We start from the raw sequence: 22,540 nt of genomic DNA, 5'->3' as shown, positions 1-22,540 counted from the left end.
AATCTGTTACAAACCGTAACGCTCTGACTGTGAGCAGCTCCGCTCCACCATCCTCAGACTGTGTTTTTTCACATCACTGACTGAAAGGCTTCATATGTTGTTGCCCTCCCTTCCAAACCTTTTCGGCCCTTTAACTCTTTCCTTGCCGGGGGACCCCATTCCCTTCTCCCTCAGGCACAAGGAAGTCAAGGGGAGTTACTTTTCCTGGGAAGAAACCACAGCTATCCCCAGACCCCAAGAGAGAGGACTCCTGTCACAGCCTATCGCTGCCCCGTTAGGGCAGCAGGACCATCATTTTTGCCGCAGACAAGGCCTGCATTCAAGTCCTCGGTGCCGAAAGGAAGAGGTGGGCTGAGCCTCTCCCAGCTCAAGGACCAGGGCGGGAGGTGGAGGGACGGGGGTGTCTTTTCGCATGTCCCGTTTCTAAGCTCACCCTCCACGTGCAGAGCAAGGCCGAAGAAGTGTCCCTGCCTGGCAAGGTACTCGAGCGGCCCTGTTGGACATTTTAGGGGAGCAGCATCGCTTGTGCGTTGCGCAAGCACCTCAAGGAATCGGGCCGCGGAGCGCTGCGGGAGCCGGAGAGGCGGCGGGCCCTGCCCGTGCTTCCCTGGGAGCCCACGGGGAAGGTTAGGCGGGTAATTCGCATCGCGGGAGAGGCCCTAAATAAGGAGTCCTTCGAGGAGTAAACGAAGGAAAAATCTATGCCGAGTCTTGCTTCCAGTCACACGGGTCGTACTTCGGCTACACAAGTCTGATTCATCTGGGCTTCATCTCGCTGAAGTCGATGGCAGGTTTTAACTCCAGTATCGGGTTATTATGAAATTACGAGGAGGGGAGGAAAACACTGTAACACAAAGAGCTTTATTTTACAATCCAAGAAATCCATCTGTTCTTATATACAATATCACATTCCACCATTTAAATATATGTTATGTTTACAAAAGAAAAAAAAGTACTGAAATTATTTACAGGAACGAAACGAGGAGGGAACTCTTTAAATATGACTCACACGAAATGCAACCAACAGCTTCACTCAGACAGGAATGAACTTCCCGGTGAGTCTCGACAAAGAGGACCACCGGTACACAGGTAAATATCTTAAATTAAAAAAGAAAAAAAAAAGAAAAAGGCAAAAAAGAGGGGTGGTCTATGCAACACAATTTAAAGAGAACAAAACTCATGGGGGAAAAAAGAAGAACACAAAGAAAAGAGGGAAAGTCTATCTGGCTCGAGTCAGTGAGAGCCATTTTTTGGGGAGTAGGTGTACCTTGAATCAACCTTAACAAGGCCCCTGCTTGGGTTTTCCACTGTGTTAATTTGCTTCGTTACTTGTTTAGAGGAAAGAGGATAGGGGCTCCATCTCGTTAAACATACTACCACGGAACAGGATTTATTTCTCCACCGCTTCCTCCGCATTGGGCGGTTTGGGCTCGTCGGAAGAAATACTGTCCACTATCGAAGAGAGGCAGCGAAGGCTGCTGGAGGCCGACGACTCGACAACGGAGACTCCTGCTCAACGAGAGAAAAGGGATTAAAGAGCAAACCGTTCCTCCTCCCGGGCCTGCGGCGCGGGGGCTCCAGGATGCCGGAGAGCCCGGGCAAAGGAGGGAAGGGTGAGAGACGGACCGCCGGGGCCTCAGCCGTCGGGGCGAGGGAAGGGCTCTCGGCCCCGGGGGCGGCGGGCGAGCAGGGCCGGTGGAGAGGGGTCCGGCCCCGGGACGAGTTACCTTCTTTGGGGCTGATTCCTAGGGCTCGGGAATGGTCAGAAACTGTTTGCCAGTCGGAGCTGCAGGTGCTCAGGAAGTCCGAACTGGCGATCTGCGGCACACAGGCGGGGACGGGAACGGGGAGACATGGGGAGAGGACGAGTGTTAGTGAGGTGACCCGCGGCTCCCCGGGCCGGGCCGAGCCTGGCCGGCTGACTTCCGGAGGCCCGAGGGCTCCGAGGTTCCCCGAGGAGGAGGAGGAGGGAGGGACCAAGAGGCAGTGCTTACATTTCCCTGCTTGGGGCTGAAGCTGAAGGGGTCCCCCGAGATCTCCTGCATTTTCTCCTGCTGATCCAGCCTGTGCAAGAGGTCCTGCAGCCTCTCGATGTAGCTGATGGCGCTCCTCAGTATCTCTACCTTGGGCAGCCTCTGGTTGGGGTTCGCCACAGTCCTCCTTTTCAGAGCCTCGAAGGCTTCGTTGATCTTCTTCAACCTCCTCCTCTCCCGGAGGGTGGCTGCTTTCCGTCTGTCCGTGGGGGCCGACTTTCTCTTGCAAGTTTTACAAGCCCAGATCAAACACTGGCCGGGGAAGTGAGGGGGTTGTAGTCCTGGGGGTGCCAGCACATGCTCCTCTCCGCTGCTGTCACTGCCGGCCTCTGGCTGCATTTGGTCCTGACATGGGGACAAGGTGCCATCACTGCCTGGGTACAGCGGGGATCCCTCAGCCATCTCCAGCTGCTGCAGGGCTCCATTCTCCCCGTCCAAGTAGAAGAAATAGGAGCCAGTTTCAAAAAGGTCCATCATGCTGTCCCCCGGCTTCTCTGCCTGCTTGAGTTGGGTGGCAGGCTCAAAAACACCCCGAGGAACAACCCAGATGGAATTTAATTAGTGCAATGACATAAGTCCCCTGTGCTTTATATAGGAGCTGCTGAAATCCTATCCAGTTTTAGCTGTCGCGGTGTATCACCCTCCAAAACTGATTCCAGCCAGTCTTGCGGGCGCTGTCCTGAGAACATCTCCTGTTTGGAAGGGGGAGGGGAACACTAGGGGAGGGAGGCAAGTTTAGGGGAAAAAAAAGGCGAAAACAAGCAAAAAAACCCCCCAAACCCCATCCCAACTTCCCACCCACTCTCTAAATGTCGTGGGTTCGGGGCGCAGGGAAAGGACGCGAAGTGGGGACTCGGGAGCGGCGTCCCGGCGCTGCCCCGCTGCCGAGCCCGCGGGGCACCGCTGGAGGACAAAGGCGCGGGGCTGCGCAGGGAGCCCTCCCCCAGCCCACCCCTCACACCCTCATGCTCCTTGCCCCAGTGCTAAGTATAGAACTATGAGGAGACATTTCAAAGGCAGCCATCACTTTCCAAATAGATAGGTTAATATTTTCAGAAGAAACCCCTGCTATTTCCCCCGCCACCTTCCCCTTGAAGCATGCCATTCCGGTGACCCAAGCCACCAGGGCCAGCCCAAGGTTAGGAGCCAAGCTCGCTGTCCCTCCACATGTATAGGGAAGATTGCCAAGGCAGAGCCTTGCTGCGATGATGAGGCACCCACAGATATTGCACCTCGGCTTAGCCTTTCAGTCTGAACTTTCCCACGTTGCCCATGCGGTGACAGGAGTGATTCCAGGTGACTGGGTTACAGTGTGATGGGGCTCTCCGGACAGTCCTTGTCCTTGACAGTGTTTAGGGCAGGCAAAGCCCAGGCTTATGGTGTAACTGAAGTTTGATCCCTTGGGCCTGGCAGGGTATACAGAGCTTCCTGGTCACTGAGACAGAAATGGAGCTTCTGATTGCTCTCTGTTAGTGTATGCTGTAATGTCACATCATGTCTGGGCCTATATTACTTGAAGAAAGAGCAGGAACAGGAAAATGGATTGTTTGCCTCTTTCACTGGACTGCCTTGTGTTTGATAAATCCCATGTAATTTCTTTATGCTTATGTAAATATACATATATGTGTATATGCATGTGTCCATATCTATACACAGACACATATTTATGTATGTTAATGTGGATACGTAAATATATTTCTATGTTTCTACATATCTGTGTATACACACACATACACTTTTTCATAGAAACTCTCAATAAGACATGAAGAGTGGATGAAGCATTTGGAATGCTCTCACAGCTCTCAGATGTAGCACCTAACTTCATTCTTTCTGAAGGGAAGTGTGACGTACTTGTTAATTTCTCCAAAGCTACAATGAAATTAATAATTGACTTGACTGTTTCTGCAAAACTGCAAACCAATTTCTTGGCGTACAAAAATCTTAACGACTAAGAGTAGTTGCAGTTTTGTTTTGACTACATCAGTGTTGTTGGAATGGATCTCATTTCTGCTTTAATGAGGCAGAACAATATACGTTTTGGATGAGACAAAGAAATTCAGATGTTGTCAGTGAAACTGATTTGATACTATTCTACCATGAGAGTTTTTTTCCTCTTCAAATTAGAGAAAGGGCAGTCTGACCATCAGACAGTTTCTCAGTTTCCATGCTCTGCAACTTGCTTTCTGTTTGACCTTTGACCAGTCACGTAATTTCCCTGTGATTTAATTTTCTACCTTTAAAAATGGATATCATGTTGACCTTTACCCATCCCTTGTGTCTCTCATTTAATTTGCTAGCTATCCAGGGAGAAGCTACCCCTTGGTGTTATATGCTTTGGAGTCCCACAGGGATGTTTCTCCCATACCATTAGTAATGGTAGAGAAAAGGAAAAAAAAAAAAGAAAAAAAAAGAAAGGAAAAAAAGGAAAAAAACCCCAAGCGTGAAGATTATTTCGGTATTTTAATGTTTTGTTTTTTCACTACTACTCTGGGAATGTTTGGAAGAAGACAGAGACAAAATCAGTCTACTGATAAGGCTCACAAATGAAAACTTAGTTTAAGGGAGAAGGATAATTACCAAATTGTTGTTGTCCTTTCAAGAGTTTTAAGTGTATTTAGTGAGCTGGGAAACTGGAAGCTTAGGATCCAGATGCTCCTGCTGCTGTCAACAGATTTTTTATTTTTTTTTTTGACAGGAAACAAAATAAATTCTTTCTTTCCACACTTTTAGTGATAGAGTAAACAGATTTGGTTCCTTGCAGGGATGTGTACACAGCATGATTAGCCCTTTATTGAGCAAAACTCCTATCAAGTCTAAACAAATTTTAAATTGAATGAAGTAGACCAGTTTCCCCATGATATAAGTAACTTGAATTTTACTGTAGCCATCACACTTCACCTCTCATTCCAGCTCCTTAGTGAATATAACACAGCTAGCAAACAGCTCTAGCATATATGAGCAAAATGTTCTCAGAACAAAAACCAGACCAAGTAGAAGATTTAAAAGTTGGTACTAGCCTTTTTTCTCTTGGTGTCTTGCATTCCAGATCATGTTAGATATAAGCATAAACATGTAAGAGGAAGTAAATGCATGTGAATAAGAAGAACTGGACATAGAAATTGGAAGGAGGATCACTGCTGAACTCTACTTGATAGAACCTCACCGAAAAACTCACTCTCACTCTGAAGCCAGTTCTTTATTTAATTGTTAGTGCTTCCAACAGAATACTGTGGTATTCTACTGAAAATGTACTTTCAACATATTTACACAAGTAAAACATGTGATGGTACTTTATTTGGTTTACAAGGTCTATTATCCTTACCAATGAAGTATTTCAGAAAGTCAGTGAGTTGTAAATTCAGTAAGTGTCAGGATGACTCAAATCCAAGAAAAATGCACTGCATTTAAGCCACAGCTGATGTCTAGATCCCCCAAATTCACTTTTTCACATACATTTTTCTGGATAACTGTGGTTGAATATTAATCTTGGAACTGCTATGTCACTCTTAACACCTTAAGATTAAGCAGAAATTTAGTCCAAAACTTAGAGAAATATTTTGTCATCTAGGACCCACTTAGCACTGCATGCCACTCCAAATACCTCCTTTTTCTCCTTCACTGTTCTCAAGATTCTTCCAGCCACAAGCACTGTGCATTTTAAAATCTTGGCTCTCTGACACTTCTTTTCAGTGTCATTGGTACTCAGTGGGGGATACATCATATTCACTCCAGTGTGTCACTGTGAAAGGGCACCTGGATGAAGGTGAAATTTTCAGCCTGTCTTTTCATAGCCCTATTCTACTCATACAATACCTGATTTGAGAGATGGTGCATACTTTAGGCTATTAGGGTAATGATACTTATGTTGCTTCTTGCAGATTTATAAAGTGCAAGTTGCCAGCACCTGGGGTTCTCAGAGTTTGTCTGTACTTTGGATACAGAAATACTTCTGTTCACATTTTCACTCTCCTTTCTTCCTTTTCAACAGCATCTGTTGTAGTAGAAATTTCAACATACTTTATTGTTAATACAGTGTTGTTCTGGCCTTTATGTATGTTTTTTTAAACAGTTTCTGTCTTCAAAACTTGTCTTTACCAGGCTTCTGATTCTTCCTACATTTTTCTTGATATCTTCTACTGATTGCTGTTTCTAATATGACCTTTCCCTGTCTCTGCTGAACAATATATTTTTCATCAATAGCTTTTTAATCTAATTTCTCAACAGAAAAACATATGCTCCTCCTCAGTACAGTCTCAAGGCAACCACTTAGAGTATCTCTTTGCTACAGAAAACATTTACACTCTTACTCTTCTTGTGTTCGCTGTTTGCACAGACCTTCTGACCTGAGTTGGTGGGGTGTTCAGGTGAGGGTTGGTGGCACGTACAGAAATATGTGTCAGTCCATATTTGTTGTCACTTGCAGCCTGTGGTGTAACATACTTAGGACATCAATCTAAGCTATTAGAGGATTAATTATCTGTCATTCCTCAAGGTGTGTCAGTAGGTGCACTCAAATACTCACCTAGCATGTATTTACATTCTCATTTTAAGTTGTCAGGAATACACTTGTGGAACAAATCTCTGATTAGCCTCCACTTACTGCACTTTCGATACTTCTTACGGGGTGCTCTCAAGAGTGTGTCATCTGGGCTCTGTTCAGGAGAAGCTAAGCTGGAAGGCACCTTGACATGTGAAGGGTTTTCTAGGTCCTCATCACTGCCAGCTTCCACAGATTTGTACCTGGCTCACCTATATATCTGCTAATATTCATAGTCACAGTTCTTTGGGAAGAACTAGAGAATATGGTTTGCTGCTGAAATAGTGTATTATGCCAAGGATTGCAATGGAGTGCTAGAAACTTCATCCTCTCCTTTCCCTTCAGAAGAATATTTAAGCAGATGGGAAGGATTGAGATACCTCTACTTTTTAAAGATGTTTTCAATGGCTGAGGGATGTATAATGGGAGAGTTGGTGCACAAAAGATAGGTAGGCTGTAGAGAGAACGTATCTATTCCCGAATCTACAACATATTACAGAAATGTTTGGAGAACTGAGATTAGAGGTTTTCCATGAGTTTTCTGGAAAGTCTGGACAGTGTAGGCTCTGTGAGGGATCAGAACTTCATAAAGTGACAGTAACCTATGGGAAATTTAAGGAAAAGAACATTCTGACATTGATGGAACAGTAATTCCAGCTACTGGGAACAGAGCATATGAAACTTCATGGCTTGTGGTATGTAGTAGAACTTCTTAGATGAATTTCTTTATCTCTTCGTCCTTAAAATGTCTGAATTTCACAGAGGTCTGCAGGGATAGATAACACAGACCACCTTTAATTCTTGATTTAATTTATGTGTGTTAGAGTATCAGCTGACTTTTACATACATAGAATCTGTTGTTTACTTGAGCATATTCAAATTCTGCTTGTCCAAGGAAATATATTATTGCATATCCATACTGGCATAGGCACTCTCACTGGAGATTTAGGAACTGACTAGAGAAAGTGTGTGTGTACTGTGCATCCCAGTGCTTGTGTGTAAATATGTAATATTTTCGGAGAATTCAAAAACATGTGGGAGCAACCATTCCTCAAAAGCAAGTTTTGCAGGTAGAGTAGTGATCATGTAGTATATGCTGTGGAGCTAGAAAGCCAGAAAGGTAGGAACTTGGAAAAGACAACACTGTATAATTTTATGGTCTTTGTAGGGGAAGATTTAAAAATTCTTATTCACAGGGGTCTTGGCTGTATAGCTGTTCCAAATTATTGCTGTTTTCCTTTAATTGGATATGGACTTTAAGTGCTCATATCGGTTACAGCCCTGTTAGTATCTGAGAGGTGCAACCTTGCTAACTAAACAGACTTCTCCAGTTCAATATGGTAAGGTAGGATTTCATTGCAGCTCTTATGTTGACCAGTTATGAGACACAGCTCTAAATGGCAGATGCTTTAATGACTGTGTCAGGCTCTACAGTGACAAATAGTCACCACTGCACAAACACATTTATTTTACTACAAGACATTTTCCTGGGGAGGAGGGAGGGCCTATCAGAAACCCGTTGCACTATTGCTGACTGGGACAAGCATTTTCCATGGTTCTGTCCACAAGTAGGCATTCATTGCAGGAAGAAAGGGAGTAATGACAGATGTCTTCTACTTGTGATTAGGCAAAACATGGGGAATATGAAATGTGACAAGAGTACAAGACACATCATGTATCGTAGAATCGTATTTTTGGTATCATGTTTTTTGTAATTACACAAAGGCTATTTTTGCAACATATGCTGATTTGTCTGTTTGCACTACAAACTGTTGGAAATGTAAAATGCATTTTCACACCATGTAGTTTCAGAACATGATGACCGTGACATCTAAGCCTAATCTCAGTAAAAGGCCAGTAGTTAAACCACAGTATTCATTTTACTTCTGCAAGTGAAAGGAAGAAAAGGGTATGTGGAGATCTAGTTTCTGCATCCAGCACAGGCTAATCACACCCCTGCTGTCTATAGACAGAAAGAGAGTTTAGTGTCCAGGCTGTGGAAAAATGACAGCTTACTTTTTGAGGGCTCAAGAGGGGGTTTGCAGAGCCATGGATCTTCATGGAAGACTGGGATGACAGTGTCTTGGAAGTGGAAGCTGTGAAGATGCATTGAGGGTAATGAATGTACATAACTCCCTCCTCAGCAATAACACAGGGATTGATTAAAACAGCACATCACAAAAACATGGAATGATCGCTTTTTATACATAAATTGTATTCAACTGTTTCATATCCATTATCAAATATTGTTTGGTTTCCTGGTTAGCTCCATGACATACAAGTGTGCCAGTGCAACAAGCTGTTTGAGTACAGATACATAGCATTGGATGGTTCAGACAAAAGTTAAACTGTAGTCAAATGCAGGCATTATTTGGTCTCAACTTAATTCCTGGTGCTGTACTAATTCAGTCCTCAGTTACTTCAAGCCATCATGGATTTAAAATGCAGAAGCAACTGAAAAGGAAATATTTTGAGATATTATTGTTTCCAGAATGTGTCTACAATATTGGAAATAATGCAGTCATGTCATAACCCTATGGGATTCCTTTTTTCTCATGAGATGTTATATATTTTCCCTGCTGTCTCTAATTTCAGAATTTGTTCATTTTCAGTATTCTGCTGCCTTAGCAGGCAATCAGTTTACCTCATAATTTTGAAGAAATGTTGATTTCACCATGATTTGTACTTTGTAAATTTACATGATTTTACTTCGTACGTTTTACACGATTTGTACTTCAAGGTTTTGTTCTCCATGAGGCATCATTATCACTTGCTTTCCAGATCCTACATTGCTCTTAGTTGAACAAATAAAGCTGTTGTCATGCAATTTGTTATGACTTGTTTGAGATCCTTGGGTGATATGCCATCAATCTTTTGCAGTATATGATAAATACAGAAAGTTGGTCTTGCTGTCCTGTAACAGTTTCTGCTTTAGCAGAGATAATTGCTATGTCCCAAGTGCTGTCCTGCAAGCTCTTCCTTAGGTGCAACAGATGACTTTGCTGAGTCAGTCTCAGCTTTGAAAGTATGTACGCACGGTCCCAATTTCCATAAATATATTCCTGACTAATTTGAACGTACTGTGGGGTAGTCTGATATGTGACCATTTCCTTTCCAAGCATCATTAATATTATTTTTTGTGTGTAGCTTTTGACAAGTTTTTTGAATGCTGCATATCCATAATCCTCGGGTTTACTGGGATTCAGTGAAAAAAAGAAAAAAGGTTTGTATATTTATTTTCTATTCTCTCTTCTCCCTTTCTTCTTTGCATTAGAGCAAGAAAATAATGTCATCACAGATCTACATTTCTTTATCCCTTAAGAATAGACTGATCATCAAATGTTTTGATTATTCATTCTGACTTCTAACGATCTCCACTTTTTTTTGACTGGTAAACTGGTTGGTGTATTTAGGTCCTGTTTTCATCACTTATGATCTTCTGCATCAGCAGGCTTCTTCTAGTCATTGAAAGACAAACGTACTTCTGTCCCTTCCTGGTGACAACCTGTTCAGTTGTTGTATTGGGTCTGGCTGAGTTGGAGTTCATTTCTCCATAGCAGCCCTCACAGTGCTGTGCTTTGCATTGGTAGCCAGAAGGATGTTGATAACACACCGGTGTTGTGGCTGCTGCTGAGCACAGCATCAGCATTGTAGCATTCCTTCCTCAGTTGAGGGCTAGATCCTGGGAGGTGACCCAAGTAGGCCCAAACTGACCAAAGGGATATTCCGAACCGTATGATGGCAGCTCAGACATAAAAGTTAAGGCAAGGAGCGGGAAGGCAAGGATTCATTATTTCCAACAGCTGCCTGCTGAGGAATCATTATGCGTGCTGAAACCCTGCTTCTCGGGAGTGGCCGACCATTGCTGCTCATGGGAAGCAGAGAATAAACTGTGCTATCTTTCGTTTTGCTTCGCTTTTGAGTGCAAGTTTCTGCCTTGCTTTTGCTTTAAATAAACGCCTTATACCAACCCATGAGTTGTTTTTTCCGCCTTACTCTCCTCCCTGTCCGCCCTGGGAAGGGAGGATGATAGAGCGGCTGGGCAGGCACCTGGCTTCCAGCACCACAGCTGTCCACCTGGAAAATGCCTCAAAAATCCTAAAAGTTTTATCTCCCATCAAACATAGGGATGAAGTACTTGAGGTGCCACACTGCTGTCCACCAAATCTGTTATCTGTATTTTCTGAGAAAGGCCAATATCAGATGCTTCAGTGGAAAATCCAGGGTGCTCTGAAGAGGTTTCAACACAGAAGTTTCTTCCTAATTCCTTCACTTGCAGTGCTGTGGGCCCTCAAATATGGCAACCTGGATCACCAACCAAACAAAACACAAATTCTGTATAATGCATCTGGGATTAGAGAAATACTCATAGAGAACCCCAAGTATCCTATCTACATGGGATTTCAAAGGAATACAGCTGCTGTTTTTTGGAAATAGAAGCTATTGGGATAAAGTCATCTGGAAAGAAATTTGCACTGTATTAAATAGCAGTTATGACCTTGAATCCAGCATATATTGTATCATGATGTTAACGAAACCTGTTGCACAGCTGCAAAACTGTTTTGGCTGTGAAGGTCATTCAGTTATTCAGCTGTGTGACATTTAAGGTACATGCTTGTATATAAGGCTGGTTACCTGTTATCTGTCACTGCAAGAAATACAGCAGTCTATACTGTACTCCACCTCTCTGTTCTTCATTTCACATGATTTCTCTTAATAACTTCTGCATGTTTATATATTAAGATTTCATTTGCTTGATATTTCTGAAGGCTTAAAAATGTGCTCTTTCAAGTGCACAGGGATCTAGATATTTTAACATGTTTCTTGAATGTGCCATGGGTATATGGCACAAAGGAAAATCTGCAAATTTATTGTTTGAGATTTTTGAAATAAGTAAATGACTCTGACCACTAGTTCTGTACCATGTTAAAACAGCCTGGCAATGTTCCAAAAGTACATAGCAGTCCTACGGTTATCTAAAAGAGAGCATGAAATTTCTCAAGGTACGGGAAGAACCTTGGCTGAACTGATATTCTTCCTTCACCGTGCAATTCATCTGGCACATAGAAACAAAGACAGGAATAAAAACGGGATAGTATTCAGAGATTCTACATGAAAAAATGGTTCTTACCCTTCTCATTCTAATCAGACTTCGCAAAAGTATGCTCAAAACTCATTGCATTTCGTTTTTCACCAGACTACTCTGGACAACATTTCAGAGAAACTGCACAGACTGAAAGATTGCCAGATGCCTTCTCTGCCTGCAAAAATCATCCAAATAAGGCTTCAACTGAATTGATATAAGCACGTGGACTTTTAGAGAAAACTTATTGATTATGATTTTGGAGAAATGTTTTGATAATTTAACACTGAGGAAAAGTTCAGAGGAAAGAAACATAATCTATTTTGATTACATAACATCCCCCCACCCTGAAAAGCAATCTTAGATCCATGTTCTGAAACTGGAACTAACAATTTATAGCTATGTTTAGACTCAGAGAATATAGTGAGAAAATATTTTTGTTGTGAAGTGCAAACCAGCTGGCTTATGACAAATAATAAATTAATTTTATTTTATAGGTCCATATATAGTAGCCTAGTTGCGTTCTGTTCAGCAGGAACTGCTGAGCGCTTTGGACTTCTTAAAAACCTAGTGTTTAAATGAGATTATTCCTTATAGATTATAAATATAATTTTATGAGGATACAATTAATTGTAAAACTTTGTGTTGGAACTACTGCTTTGGACAGCCATATTGAAACAGCACTAGCTTTCCAGTAGTGTCTGAGGGTGGTTTCTGAAACTAGGTGTTATGTGAAAAGGAAGGAGTTAGAACCAGATGAGTTCAAAGCATGGCATTTGGGAAGTTTTAAACTGCTTGTAAAGTTATGTATCTGAAGTAAGAAGAGAAAATATGGGACTAGAAAATAGCAATGTCACTTTCTTGAGATGTATGACATCCCCTGACAGAAGATAAATACATGCCTGAGCTGAAATTCAGGCAAGAATTTTATGAATAGAGAAACTACCTGAAATGATCAAACAATTCTTTTTTCCCTCACCAACGTGAGCTATCTAATAAAAAATAACTGTATTTTTATTTCTGAAAAAAGTCACTGAGTGACTTTAATAATAGCAAATTCAAGCACTGCATGCATGCACGCACAGACCAGCGATCATGTCTGCAACTCAAACTGACACCAGTATGTAGAGAGTTGTAAATTAGACTAAAGTTAGTCAAACTAAATTTGTTAGTTAATGTGAATTTTCAAAGGTCCCCAAAATTCTGAGTAAACCATGATCTAGAATGGTCTTATTGACTGTACCAGGCCCTTGCACTGAATTTGCTTTCTAATTGTGATAGTTTTTGGTTTGAAATGCTTTGAGATTATTTTAATCAAAAATATCTGAGGTGGAAATGTGAATTCTTTGTGATTTGTTTGGAATTTAGTAGTATCTGAAAACAGAATTCATTTGTGTGTGATGAGTCCGAGTTATAGCAACAGCATTTTCATTTGAGCTGTCATTGCACATCGCTGATCCCAACAGGCAGTCATGCCGAACTATGGTGAAGACAATCAGAAATGCACTACAGATAATCTTGAAAGAGATTGCATGATAAGACTTGTGAGGTTCTCATTGTCGTGCATAGCATTTCTTGACTAGTTTACTAGAACTGGTTCACAACTGGTTATGTTTTAGTTCAGATCTTCGTGATCTTGTGCCTGAGGTGATGCAGTATTAGTAGGAACAGACTGAGTTAATCTCAGCCATCCTTATGTTCCTTTTGCCATAAGAATTAACGTGTGACAGAAACTATTGACCTAAACCAAATGGCTTCCTTTAACAACTATCAGTCATCAGACCTGCCATGTATAGTCTATGTCCCTCATCCACATATTTGCTCTTTGACACACTGAGCTTACAGAAGTAATTAATGGATAAATGTGACTCTTCCAACTTTCTGTATTCCAGAGCACATCCCTGTCTAGTTCTGTAAGTATCTGTTTACACACATGTTGTCCATGAATTTATCTAATCCCTTTCTGGACAAGCCAGCAAAGGGAAACCTAGTTAGATAATCTTTCTTGGACTTACCATGAGAAAGGTCTAAGAGCTGCCAAGAGACATCAGGAAATGCATAGGTTAGCACATGCCAATTAGCAGTAATGCCATCAAGGACCTGATTCCATGTGGGATTTACATGCTTGTGCCCCAGTTTGAGTGCCTAAACTCATAACATGTATTTTCAGGCCTTGCTGTAAAACCTTAGAGATGTCTGGAAAAATATATGTGTCACATTTTCATCACTAAATTTCCAGAGGTATCTGAATATCGTCTTCTGGATATATGCAGAAATCCCTCAGTATTGGCTCAGCAGAGCAGCTGGGGGCATTATTTTTCATGTGTTTCTGCCTGACATATTGACAGGACCTAAAACAGATGGACTCAGAACACAATTTCGTGATTGGACCTTGAACACAAGTTAGTCAGGGGTATTTTATGTGGCAGTTCAGGACTTACCAGAATGTCATTCTTGATGAGACTATAACTACCTCTTAGTGAAGCCACAAGATAAATGGCCATCTTGGCGTACCAAGACCCTGAGTAACCTGATCAAACTTCGAAATTGGACCTGGGTTAGATGACCTCCACAGGTCCTTTCCAGCCTAAATTATTGTAATACTCTGTTCTAAAGCTGAGGAAGAGCAATCATGAACAACAGAGTCAGAAAAAAGTCTGGACAAGAGAGGATAGCATAGACATGTTAGGACAAAATCAGAAAGATGAAGGACAAATAAAGAAATCGTTATCAAAAGTCATAAAAATTAAGAAGAAACTTTTATTAAAGATTGCAATGGCAAGAGAACTAAGGGAGCCTGAACAGAGAGAAAGTCATTAATGGATGATACCATGCTTAATGCCTTTCTCAATTCAAAATATGATTAAAAAATGAAGTGTAATTAGCCAGTTAACAAAATTATTAGCACTAAGAAGTAAAAGTAGTCAGGACAGGACAGGAAAACCAAGAGGTAAAATAATTAGATTAACTTACATTAAAACTGGTTTGACCTCAGTATAATTAGACAATTGCCTCAACTGATCGCAGTGCCGTTCCTGATGACTTTGGAACTTGTCAAAGAGCAACTCTCAAATGAGGGAGTTCCCAGGCTTTTAATTAATAACTCAGATGGTGGAATAGGGATATGCTTATCAAGTTTCCAGATATCACAGAGACATCATGAATTGTCAGCTTGTTGGAGGAGATGCCTAGATTTTGAATTTTTCATGATGAATCAGAATCTGGTCTTTAATAGACTTCAATTCAATGAGGACAAGGGCACAAATAAGCACTTTGGGAAGACAGATCACTGCAGAAATAGAAACCAAGTAACTACCTAGGTGGTAATTCTACAAAAGAAGGAAACTGACGGTTATAGTGAGTCGTAAGATGAATATATGTCATGCTGTTGAGAGAAGAACCCCACACTTCCCACTAGGACATACAAACAGGAGGGAGGCACGCGAAGTAGCCCTTGCCTCCTGTTCTAGGCTGGTAAGACTTAGCTGCAGTTCCTCGTCTATTTTCAGGGACTGGACTGCATCTCAAAACTGATACATCTAGTACAACTATAGAAAGCACAGAATGGTAACATAGAATGCTAAGAAAAAAAGATGACATGCAAGAAACATCGTGTAAATGTTGAATGAATGTGCTGATACAGAGACTAGAAAAGTCAAGGGAAAGTGCTGGCAATGATCAGGCAGACAGTAAACACTGCAAAGAGGAAGGTAAACTGATGCACCTGTTTATGTGGATAGAAACAAATACATACAATTAGTTAAAATAAGGCAGTAAGTGTCCTGATAAAAGGCAAAACACAAGACTGGCTTGGCTGCAGAGAAGCAGCCAAACCTCTGCTAGGAGTGATGTTGCCTTCACACGAAATATGCAGACTATGGGACAATGAGATTCCTTTTTTGCCTTCTTTTGCTGTGAAATATGTTGTCACTATTCTTTATAAGAAAGAATTCTATCTTGTTTGGAATAACTGAGGAGCATTAGGGGTGGAAAAATAAAGGCAGTCAAGGTATCAGTGCTCTTTCAGGAAGGGAGAAGATCCAGCCAGGCTTCTGTAATTTTTTTATTACTGTATTTTGGGTCTTGAACAGCTGCTTTCCACATTTCATGTGAGAGCCTGCCCCCCTCAGGCTACATTGCTTTCTAAAGGAATACCTGAATATTCTGGGAAATGTCACTACCAGGATAAGACAGAAAATGCATGTGTGATTCCCTGGCAACCTTAGCCCATGGATCAGCATATTTGCCTGAGATGTCAAAAACAAGGATAAACAGTTCCCTGTTCTGAATCAAGCAGAGGATGAAAGTAAATCAGTGTCTCCTACATATTATTTGAGTACTTAAAACCAAAGTCTAGAGATTTATTCCTAGATTTTTTTTTAAAAAGGGGAAATCAGAATTGACAATTCCAGTCAAATTACACAACAATTGAATCACAGTTAGAGGATGATTCCTTAACAAGGGGATATGACAATCGTAGAACTGTGTGCACACATACACTTTGCTACTTTTATGTAGTAAAATTTTTGTGTAATTGGTCCTTGTTTTTTCTTGAGTTTCATTCATAATTTCTGAAAATGCATTTCTTAAGTTGCTATTTTTCTATGTGTTTTGAGTTTGAGCACCTACCTGTCATCTAAGGATTCTGCTGAACAACAGGATGTCCTAGAGTTAAGTACTATAATATTTAAATGTCCTTGAAATTCTCTAACATAACCCAACTCCTATTTTATGTCATTACTCCTTTTTCAATACCTTTTTCTTTGACCTTCAGACAAAAATAAATAAACAAACAAACAAAACCAAAAAAACCCCAAAAACAAACTAACAAAAAAAGGGGGGGGGAACCACAGAGAAGCATGCTCAAAACTTTGGTACACAGGGAAGCAGGAGAAGAACACACATGTGGAAAGGTTGACATGCAGTAGATTGCATTGATTGCCCTGTGATCTCACTGCTCCATTGTGGAACAGGATTGGGCTGACTGTCTGGGCTATTCTGATGATGTTGGCCTCAACAGCTTCCCCTGACTCACTTCCTCCCAAAGGCAGGCTTTGGGTTACTCAGCAATGCCAGCAGACCCTCACTGCCATGAGTCATGTGATATTTCTTTGGCATGGAAACTGTATTTGAATCGTGTGCAGCAGAAGGCTAGCCCCTGCTGAAATACAGAGACTAAAATTATTCTTGCAATCCTTCTCCAGAACTATACATAGTTCTTCTACAGGATATACTGCAGATTTCCTAAGTGTGATTGAAAATATCCTACGTAGATCATAAAGAATTATTTTAAAATAGTAATAGAAAATCTCATTTCACCTGATTTGTAGTTTCTTAGAAATAAAACCATAAAGGCTTTACCACAGATTTACATCTTTGAAAGATGAACTTTTTAGCCAACTCTGATTTGTGTTTGGAATTTCTTTGTCAGGAAAAAGCAAAACACATAATATGATGTTGGATACCAATGAAATATAGTATTTCTGTATTTAATTAATACAGTATTCTTTTCTCCTAAACATTTTAATACATACTGTGTCAAACATATTGTTCAAAATGGATTTTTGCTAAGTACCAGGTTGTTCTCCTACAGACACTGGCTTTATTAACACATTTTTATCAAGCTCATGTCTGATTTTTAAATCCTTCCGGAATTGACACCAACTGCTCATTTTGACACTTGTTTATTAGTTTTCTCTCAATGGAACCATTCTCCCTCTTTCAGCTGCTGTAGAAATTTTATGTTTCACGAAGTCTCCTTACATGACACTGGTGAACATTTTTCCTGGTTTTGGAGAACCAGATAATATGACAGCCCAAAATTTATATTTTAAATCAGAACCAATTTCTTCTGTAGATCAAGACTTAATGGTCATGAAGCAAGCTAATCACACCTGACCTGACTGTTTTGGATGTACTTTTAGTTTCAAGAGCTTGAGTGTGGCCTGTGTATGCGTACTTGATAAAGAATATGTGACTGTGGTATATTGTAAGAGCAATCACAAGCTATTAAAAATGCTAGCATCTTCAGTTAATTATTGTAATTTTTCTATTATTCCAGACACAGAGCCAGGAGATTTTTTTTCCCAAAGACTGAAAAAGAGGGCAGGTGTGAAAACTACCTACTGTACTCCCAAGATGCTCATCTGGAACCTTTCCAGAAAGATAAAGTTAGCTCTTGGCAAAGTCTCTCTTAGCTCAGTATGGAAAGCCACTGGAATTCTTTATTGTCAAGGTGAGAGAACTGAAGAGATCATGAAAGGAAAGCAAAGCACGAGCACTGTGTTGCAGAAATGCCATCCATAGTGGCTCTTGACAATCTTCTGGCCATTTTTTAGTTTGTTTTGGGATGATATTATAGGAGAAAGAATTTATTACTTTGATGGTATTCTTAGTTGTGATAGAAGGTGTGCGAAGACTTTTTGGGAGAAACTGGTTTCCCCACAGAGCTTCCAAATACAAATACATAGGAGACATAGATGTTAGGGGGAAAAAGGTTTAATACAATTTTTAATTTTTTTTAAATTACTTTTTATTTTTTGAGCTTAGGGAGTTGAGATACACGGAAATTAAGTGATTTGTTTCAGACATACACAGTCCATGAATACTTGACTCTAAGAACAGATTTTCTCCCACACTAGGAGAGGTCCATCTTTCTCTGACTACCAGTTAGCTCTGGTAGTGATGACAGGTATCCCTTCTGGTTTCAGAGAGAGCACACCAGTACACGGGAGAGGAATGTCTGCCTCATTAAATTCTAACAGAGTTACTATAGCTGACACAATTAATCTCCATTAACCAGCGACCTGATATGTCCCCAATACCTGCTTAGGAGTATCAGTAAAGAAGGGCAAAAAGAATGGGAAAATCAAGAACTGACAAATGTATCTGCCTTCATGAGCATTCAGTCGCACTCTTAGTGTACAGCATATTTAGTAGATAAGTTCTTACAATAATGGCCACCCCACAGGATATAGGTATATTTTTGAGGAATTGCAATAATCTGGCCATTATTATATAACATTTTTTATCAAAGCATCCTTCAAATGGTTATTTTATCAGGATAGCTCAATATATTTGTTAGGCAACTTGTAACTATTCAAAAGTCAGTATCTCCAAATCCCCGCTCTGCAAGAGAAAAAAAAACAATATAAAGGACAGAAATGTGTCAGAACTTTAAGTGCGTATTGAGAAGACAAAAAGAATTCTCTGTAAGCTAAAAGCACTGTTAATACCAGTAAAACAAGAGGTTTACTTCTTGGTATCCTAAGCAGTAAAGATGAGTCGCTAACAGCAACAGTAATAGCCCTGATTTTTCTTGTTCATACTTAGCAGTGAAAAGTTCAGTTTAAACTCCTACATATAAATGTCAGACAGCTTTGGGAACATTTTCTGGACTCCCTGACTGGGACAGTCAGATAACTATCCTGTTCTCAAAAAGGAGTAAGATTACATGCTAGGCAGCCAGTCTCCTCAGGTCAATTCCTTGCCCATGCCTGGAGTGCAATATTGTGTTAGTGCAGCTCAATGAAGAATTCTGTGCACGGTATGCAAGCCCAAATTCACACTATGTATTATGTCTGCGTAATATTGACAGAGAATTAGTAGAATTCTGTAAGAAAAATAGTTAAATGGAGCTACTGTGAATCTAAACAGTAGACTGATAAATGAAAAAGCAATGCTCTGTAATTGTTTTATGCTGGATTCTGAGAAAGGGATTACCAATATATGAATCAAATTAAAAGTTAATAAATTCTATTTATCTGAAATTATTCCTAGCTGGTGAGCACATGCATACAGCAGACTGAAGAAAAGAGCGGGACATAGAGGTTTAACTACTTTTCTACTAGTGCCTTTGTTAGTGGAAGAAAATCTTCTTTGTCTATATTCTGTCTGTCCATGTTCCATATTTGTGGTGTCAAAATATTTGTTTCTATATTTAAGATTAGTGAAAGAATTGATTAAATAGATTCCTTTGGTTCCTAGCACTAACTTGAATCACAAAGGATGTTACCAGGTGTAATAATAGGTGTTTCCCGCACTTATGTTTTTCAAGTAAGCCAGGAACATTTTACAGTAAACCTTATTTAAGTGCATTTCTGCATGGATGGCAAGAGTTCCCTATATCTTGCAGTACTCAGCTCAGAGGTTGTGTTATGTTGTCCCAAATATTCTGTGTTCTACAACACACACCCTGCTCAGCAGGCTTCATGGAATGCAGCTGTGAATGGCACAGCTTTAGTTGCACATTAGGTTTCCAGTATCCAACTATTCTTTTTATATCATTCAGAACTCCATCTCCTGCAAAATATTTCAGGAACATCCTTGTAAAACTTCTCTCGGCTTTTACAGTATTGACTGTAAAGAGTATTGGAATGGTTTATTCATGATTACAGTGGATAGCTGGGTGCAGCTGTCATCCTACAAAAAGATCACCCTGGTTACACTGATCAACAAGCAGAGTAAGATGATCTAAATATATCTGAAACCTTCTAAATGCTATCTTTCAACTGAAATACAGAGTCAAAACTTCATTTCAAACTGCCTGTTGATGTTGGATCTATGAAATGTATCATACACTGTTACTCAGTGCTGAAAAGCCATTGATTTTCATGTTTCTTTACATAGTAGAATCTAAAAAAGGGCCTACATGATAAGGGAGTTGTCAGAATAAATAATTAAAATAAGAATTAGGTCAGCATTGTTTGGGAAAAGTAATTGGGAGAAGAGAATGGCCATGCAAAACATCAAACACTTTTTTCAGCTGACACTGAACAATGACCAGTGCTAAAATTTATACCAGAATTTCTTATAGCAGTAGGGGGGACTCCTGGATAGGAAGCCAGCTTACCCTTACAATTGCATACAGTGCCAATGCTGCAAAGATATGCAACTGATACCACAGTTCAGCTCTGAGACCACGGACCACAAAAGCAGGTTTGCACTTGCCTCATACCTAGTAATTGTAGCCACAGATAGGACAGGGCAGAACATGTATTGAACAAGAGTCAGCCCAAAAATACAGCTGATATTCTATTATGTCATTTGGAAATCAATTCATGGGAAGGAGATAGAGAAACATTTTGAAGTAAGACCACTACACACCTGTAGATCATGCCTGCAGTATTTGAATTTCAGAGGATCCATATTACTGTTTACAATTCCTTCTAGTATACTCACATATAGACAAGCAATACAGCATTAGAAAAGAGAATAAACCATGGAGAACAATGTTGAGAGGACTTGTCTTTTCAACACCATACATAGAGTGGTGACACAACGGTCACAGAGAAGTGGTTGAAACAGTGGAACACCTTTCAGTACATTTTCCTTAAAATCAAAATCGACAAAGACATGTTCAGCACTAGGTGCCAATGGTTTCCAGTTACAGTTGACTGTACTCAAGGCATTACAGATTTTTTCAGCACTGAATGGGCATGTAGCTTAATTATAAAACTACCCTGAATTCATTATTATCATATGCATATCCTCTAAACCAGAGAGCTAACTGGTTACTTTTCATAGGTCTTAAAATAGAAATTAATTTGGATCTATTTTTATCATTTGTTTCCATGGATAGACAATGATGTTGTGTTATAACATACATGTAATACCCTCTGAAACAGGTACATCTCAAATTTTGTTGTAACTTGCTGTCAAAATATTTTCAGAGAAAATCTTTTCTGTTTACAGATTTTGCAGGGCTCTGTGTCCTGAATCTCTGCAAATTCATGTTCAGATCTAGGATGCTTTGTGATTTCTGTATTCAACCAAGAAATCTCCCTGTCTTGTTACCTTAGTATAAAATATGATTGACTCATTGCTCTTTCCTGCTTTATCTTAGTAACTGCTTATGAGCGTACTCTGTATTACAGCAGTACACAGAGGGTTTTACACAGATTAATTCATGTTATTAATCTTTCACATAATGTTATGAATTTAAATTACTGAATAGCTCCATATATACAGTAAAATCACAACTTTGCACAATTATTTTTATCAACTCTTTTAACAGTATAAGAAGTGATTAAAATTCAACATGAATGTGATGTTCTGCTGTCTTTCTGTTACCTTTGTGAACAGAACAGATCAGTTTTTAAGAACACTGACAGTAGCCTCTCGTAATGATGTCCAGTAGAACTGGCTATAAATACATATATAAAGACTGCTTCTTCTGTGTATGGAGAAATATCAGTCTCTAGAAGTTGCCCAGATAATTTAATACAGTATGACTTAGTTTCAATACAATTGCAATAATCCTAGAGAATCTGAATCATCCTATAGAATTTCTGAATTTTTCTCCAATTTTTATTTATTCCTTTTCTAAGTTTGATAGAGTACGCTCTTGATATATTAGTAATGCCAAGAATTTGTAGAAAATTGAGTGATGATATTAAAAATGAATTGGTGTGCTGCTTTATTTATACACGCATACTCTTAAAAGAGAAATTGCTTGCCTCCAGCTCTACAGTACTGTCAGTAGAACCACCATAGCTGTCACTGCATAAGGAAAGGGGGGATGAAAGACAAGAGGCTGTGGAAATTCTTTCTTCATGACTGCACCAAGGTCTGGAGGAATTTTCTCATATATAGATGCTCTCCTACCCCTGTAAAGCATTGGCAGACACACAAGAAGGTCAGTGAACTACTGCTGTGCTTATACTGAAAACCAGTTCTTGGAGAGAGTTGCTTGGAAATATTTCTTTCCCTGACTATATATCTTGTGAGTTGTGGCCACTTTATGCTGAATATTGTCTTTTACCCTGAAGACAATGCAAAATGTATCAAGGTAGAACAAATGAGATTGCTTACATCAAATGGTACAGTAAACTACTTGAATTACTTTTCAGCTTTTGCTTTGCCTCTATAGCAAAGAAATGCACATTT

General features: G+C 40.2%; 1 protein-coding gene across 1 annotated transcript; it reads right to left on the bottom strand.

The window, feature by feature from the left end:
* Positions 1–842: 842 nt before the first annotated feature.
* Positions 843–2,576, bottom strand: MYF6 (myogenic factor 6). The gene is made up of 3 exons (XM_032688076.1): positions 1,995–2,576; positions 1,728–1,818; positions 843–1,509 (listed from the first exon to the last, which is right to left on the bottom strand). The coding sequence occupies exons 1-3, from the start codon at positions 2,508–2,510 to the stop codon at positions 1,391–1,393; spliced, it is 726 nt and encodes a 241-aa protein (XP_032543967.1). The 5' UTR covers positions 2,511–2,576; the 3' UTR covers positions 843–1,390.
* Positions 2,577–22,540: the final 19,964 nt, after the last annotated feature.

This window comes from Chiroxiphia lanceolata, chromosome 5 (assembly GCF_009829145.1).
Source record: "Chiroxiphia lanceolata isolate bChiLan1 chromosome 5, bChiLan1.pri, whole genome shotgun sequence".
Lineage (NCBI taxonomy): Eukaryota > Metazoa > Chordata > Aves > Passeriformes > Pipridae > Chiroxiphia > Chiroxiphia lanceolata.
Note: the sequence above shows the minus strand (reverse complement) of the source record. Positions and strands in the feature narration are given on the sequence as shown.

Coding starts and splice junctions, on each gene's coding strand:
- MYF6 (XM_032688076.1), bottom strand. CDS start 2,510: ATGATGGACCTTTTTGAAACTGGCTCCTATTTCTTCTACTTGGACGGG. Junction 1,819..1,994: donor TCAGCCCCAAGCAGGGAAAT/GTAAGCACTGCC, acceptor TGTGTGCCGCAG/ATCGCCAGTTCGGACTTCCT. Junction 1,510..1,727: donor AGGAATCAGCCCCAAAGAAG/GTAACTCGTCCC, acceptor CTCGTTGAGCAG/GAGTCTCCGTTGTCGAGTCG.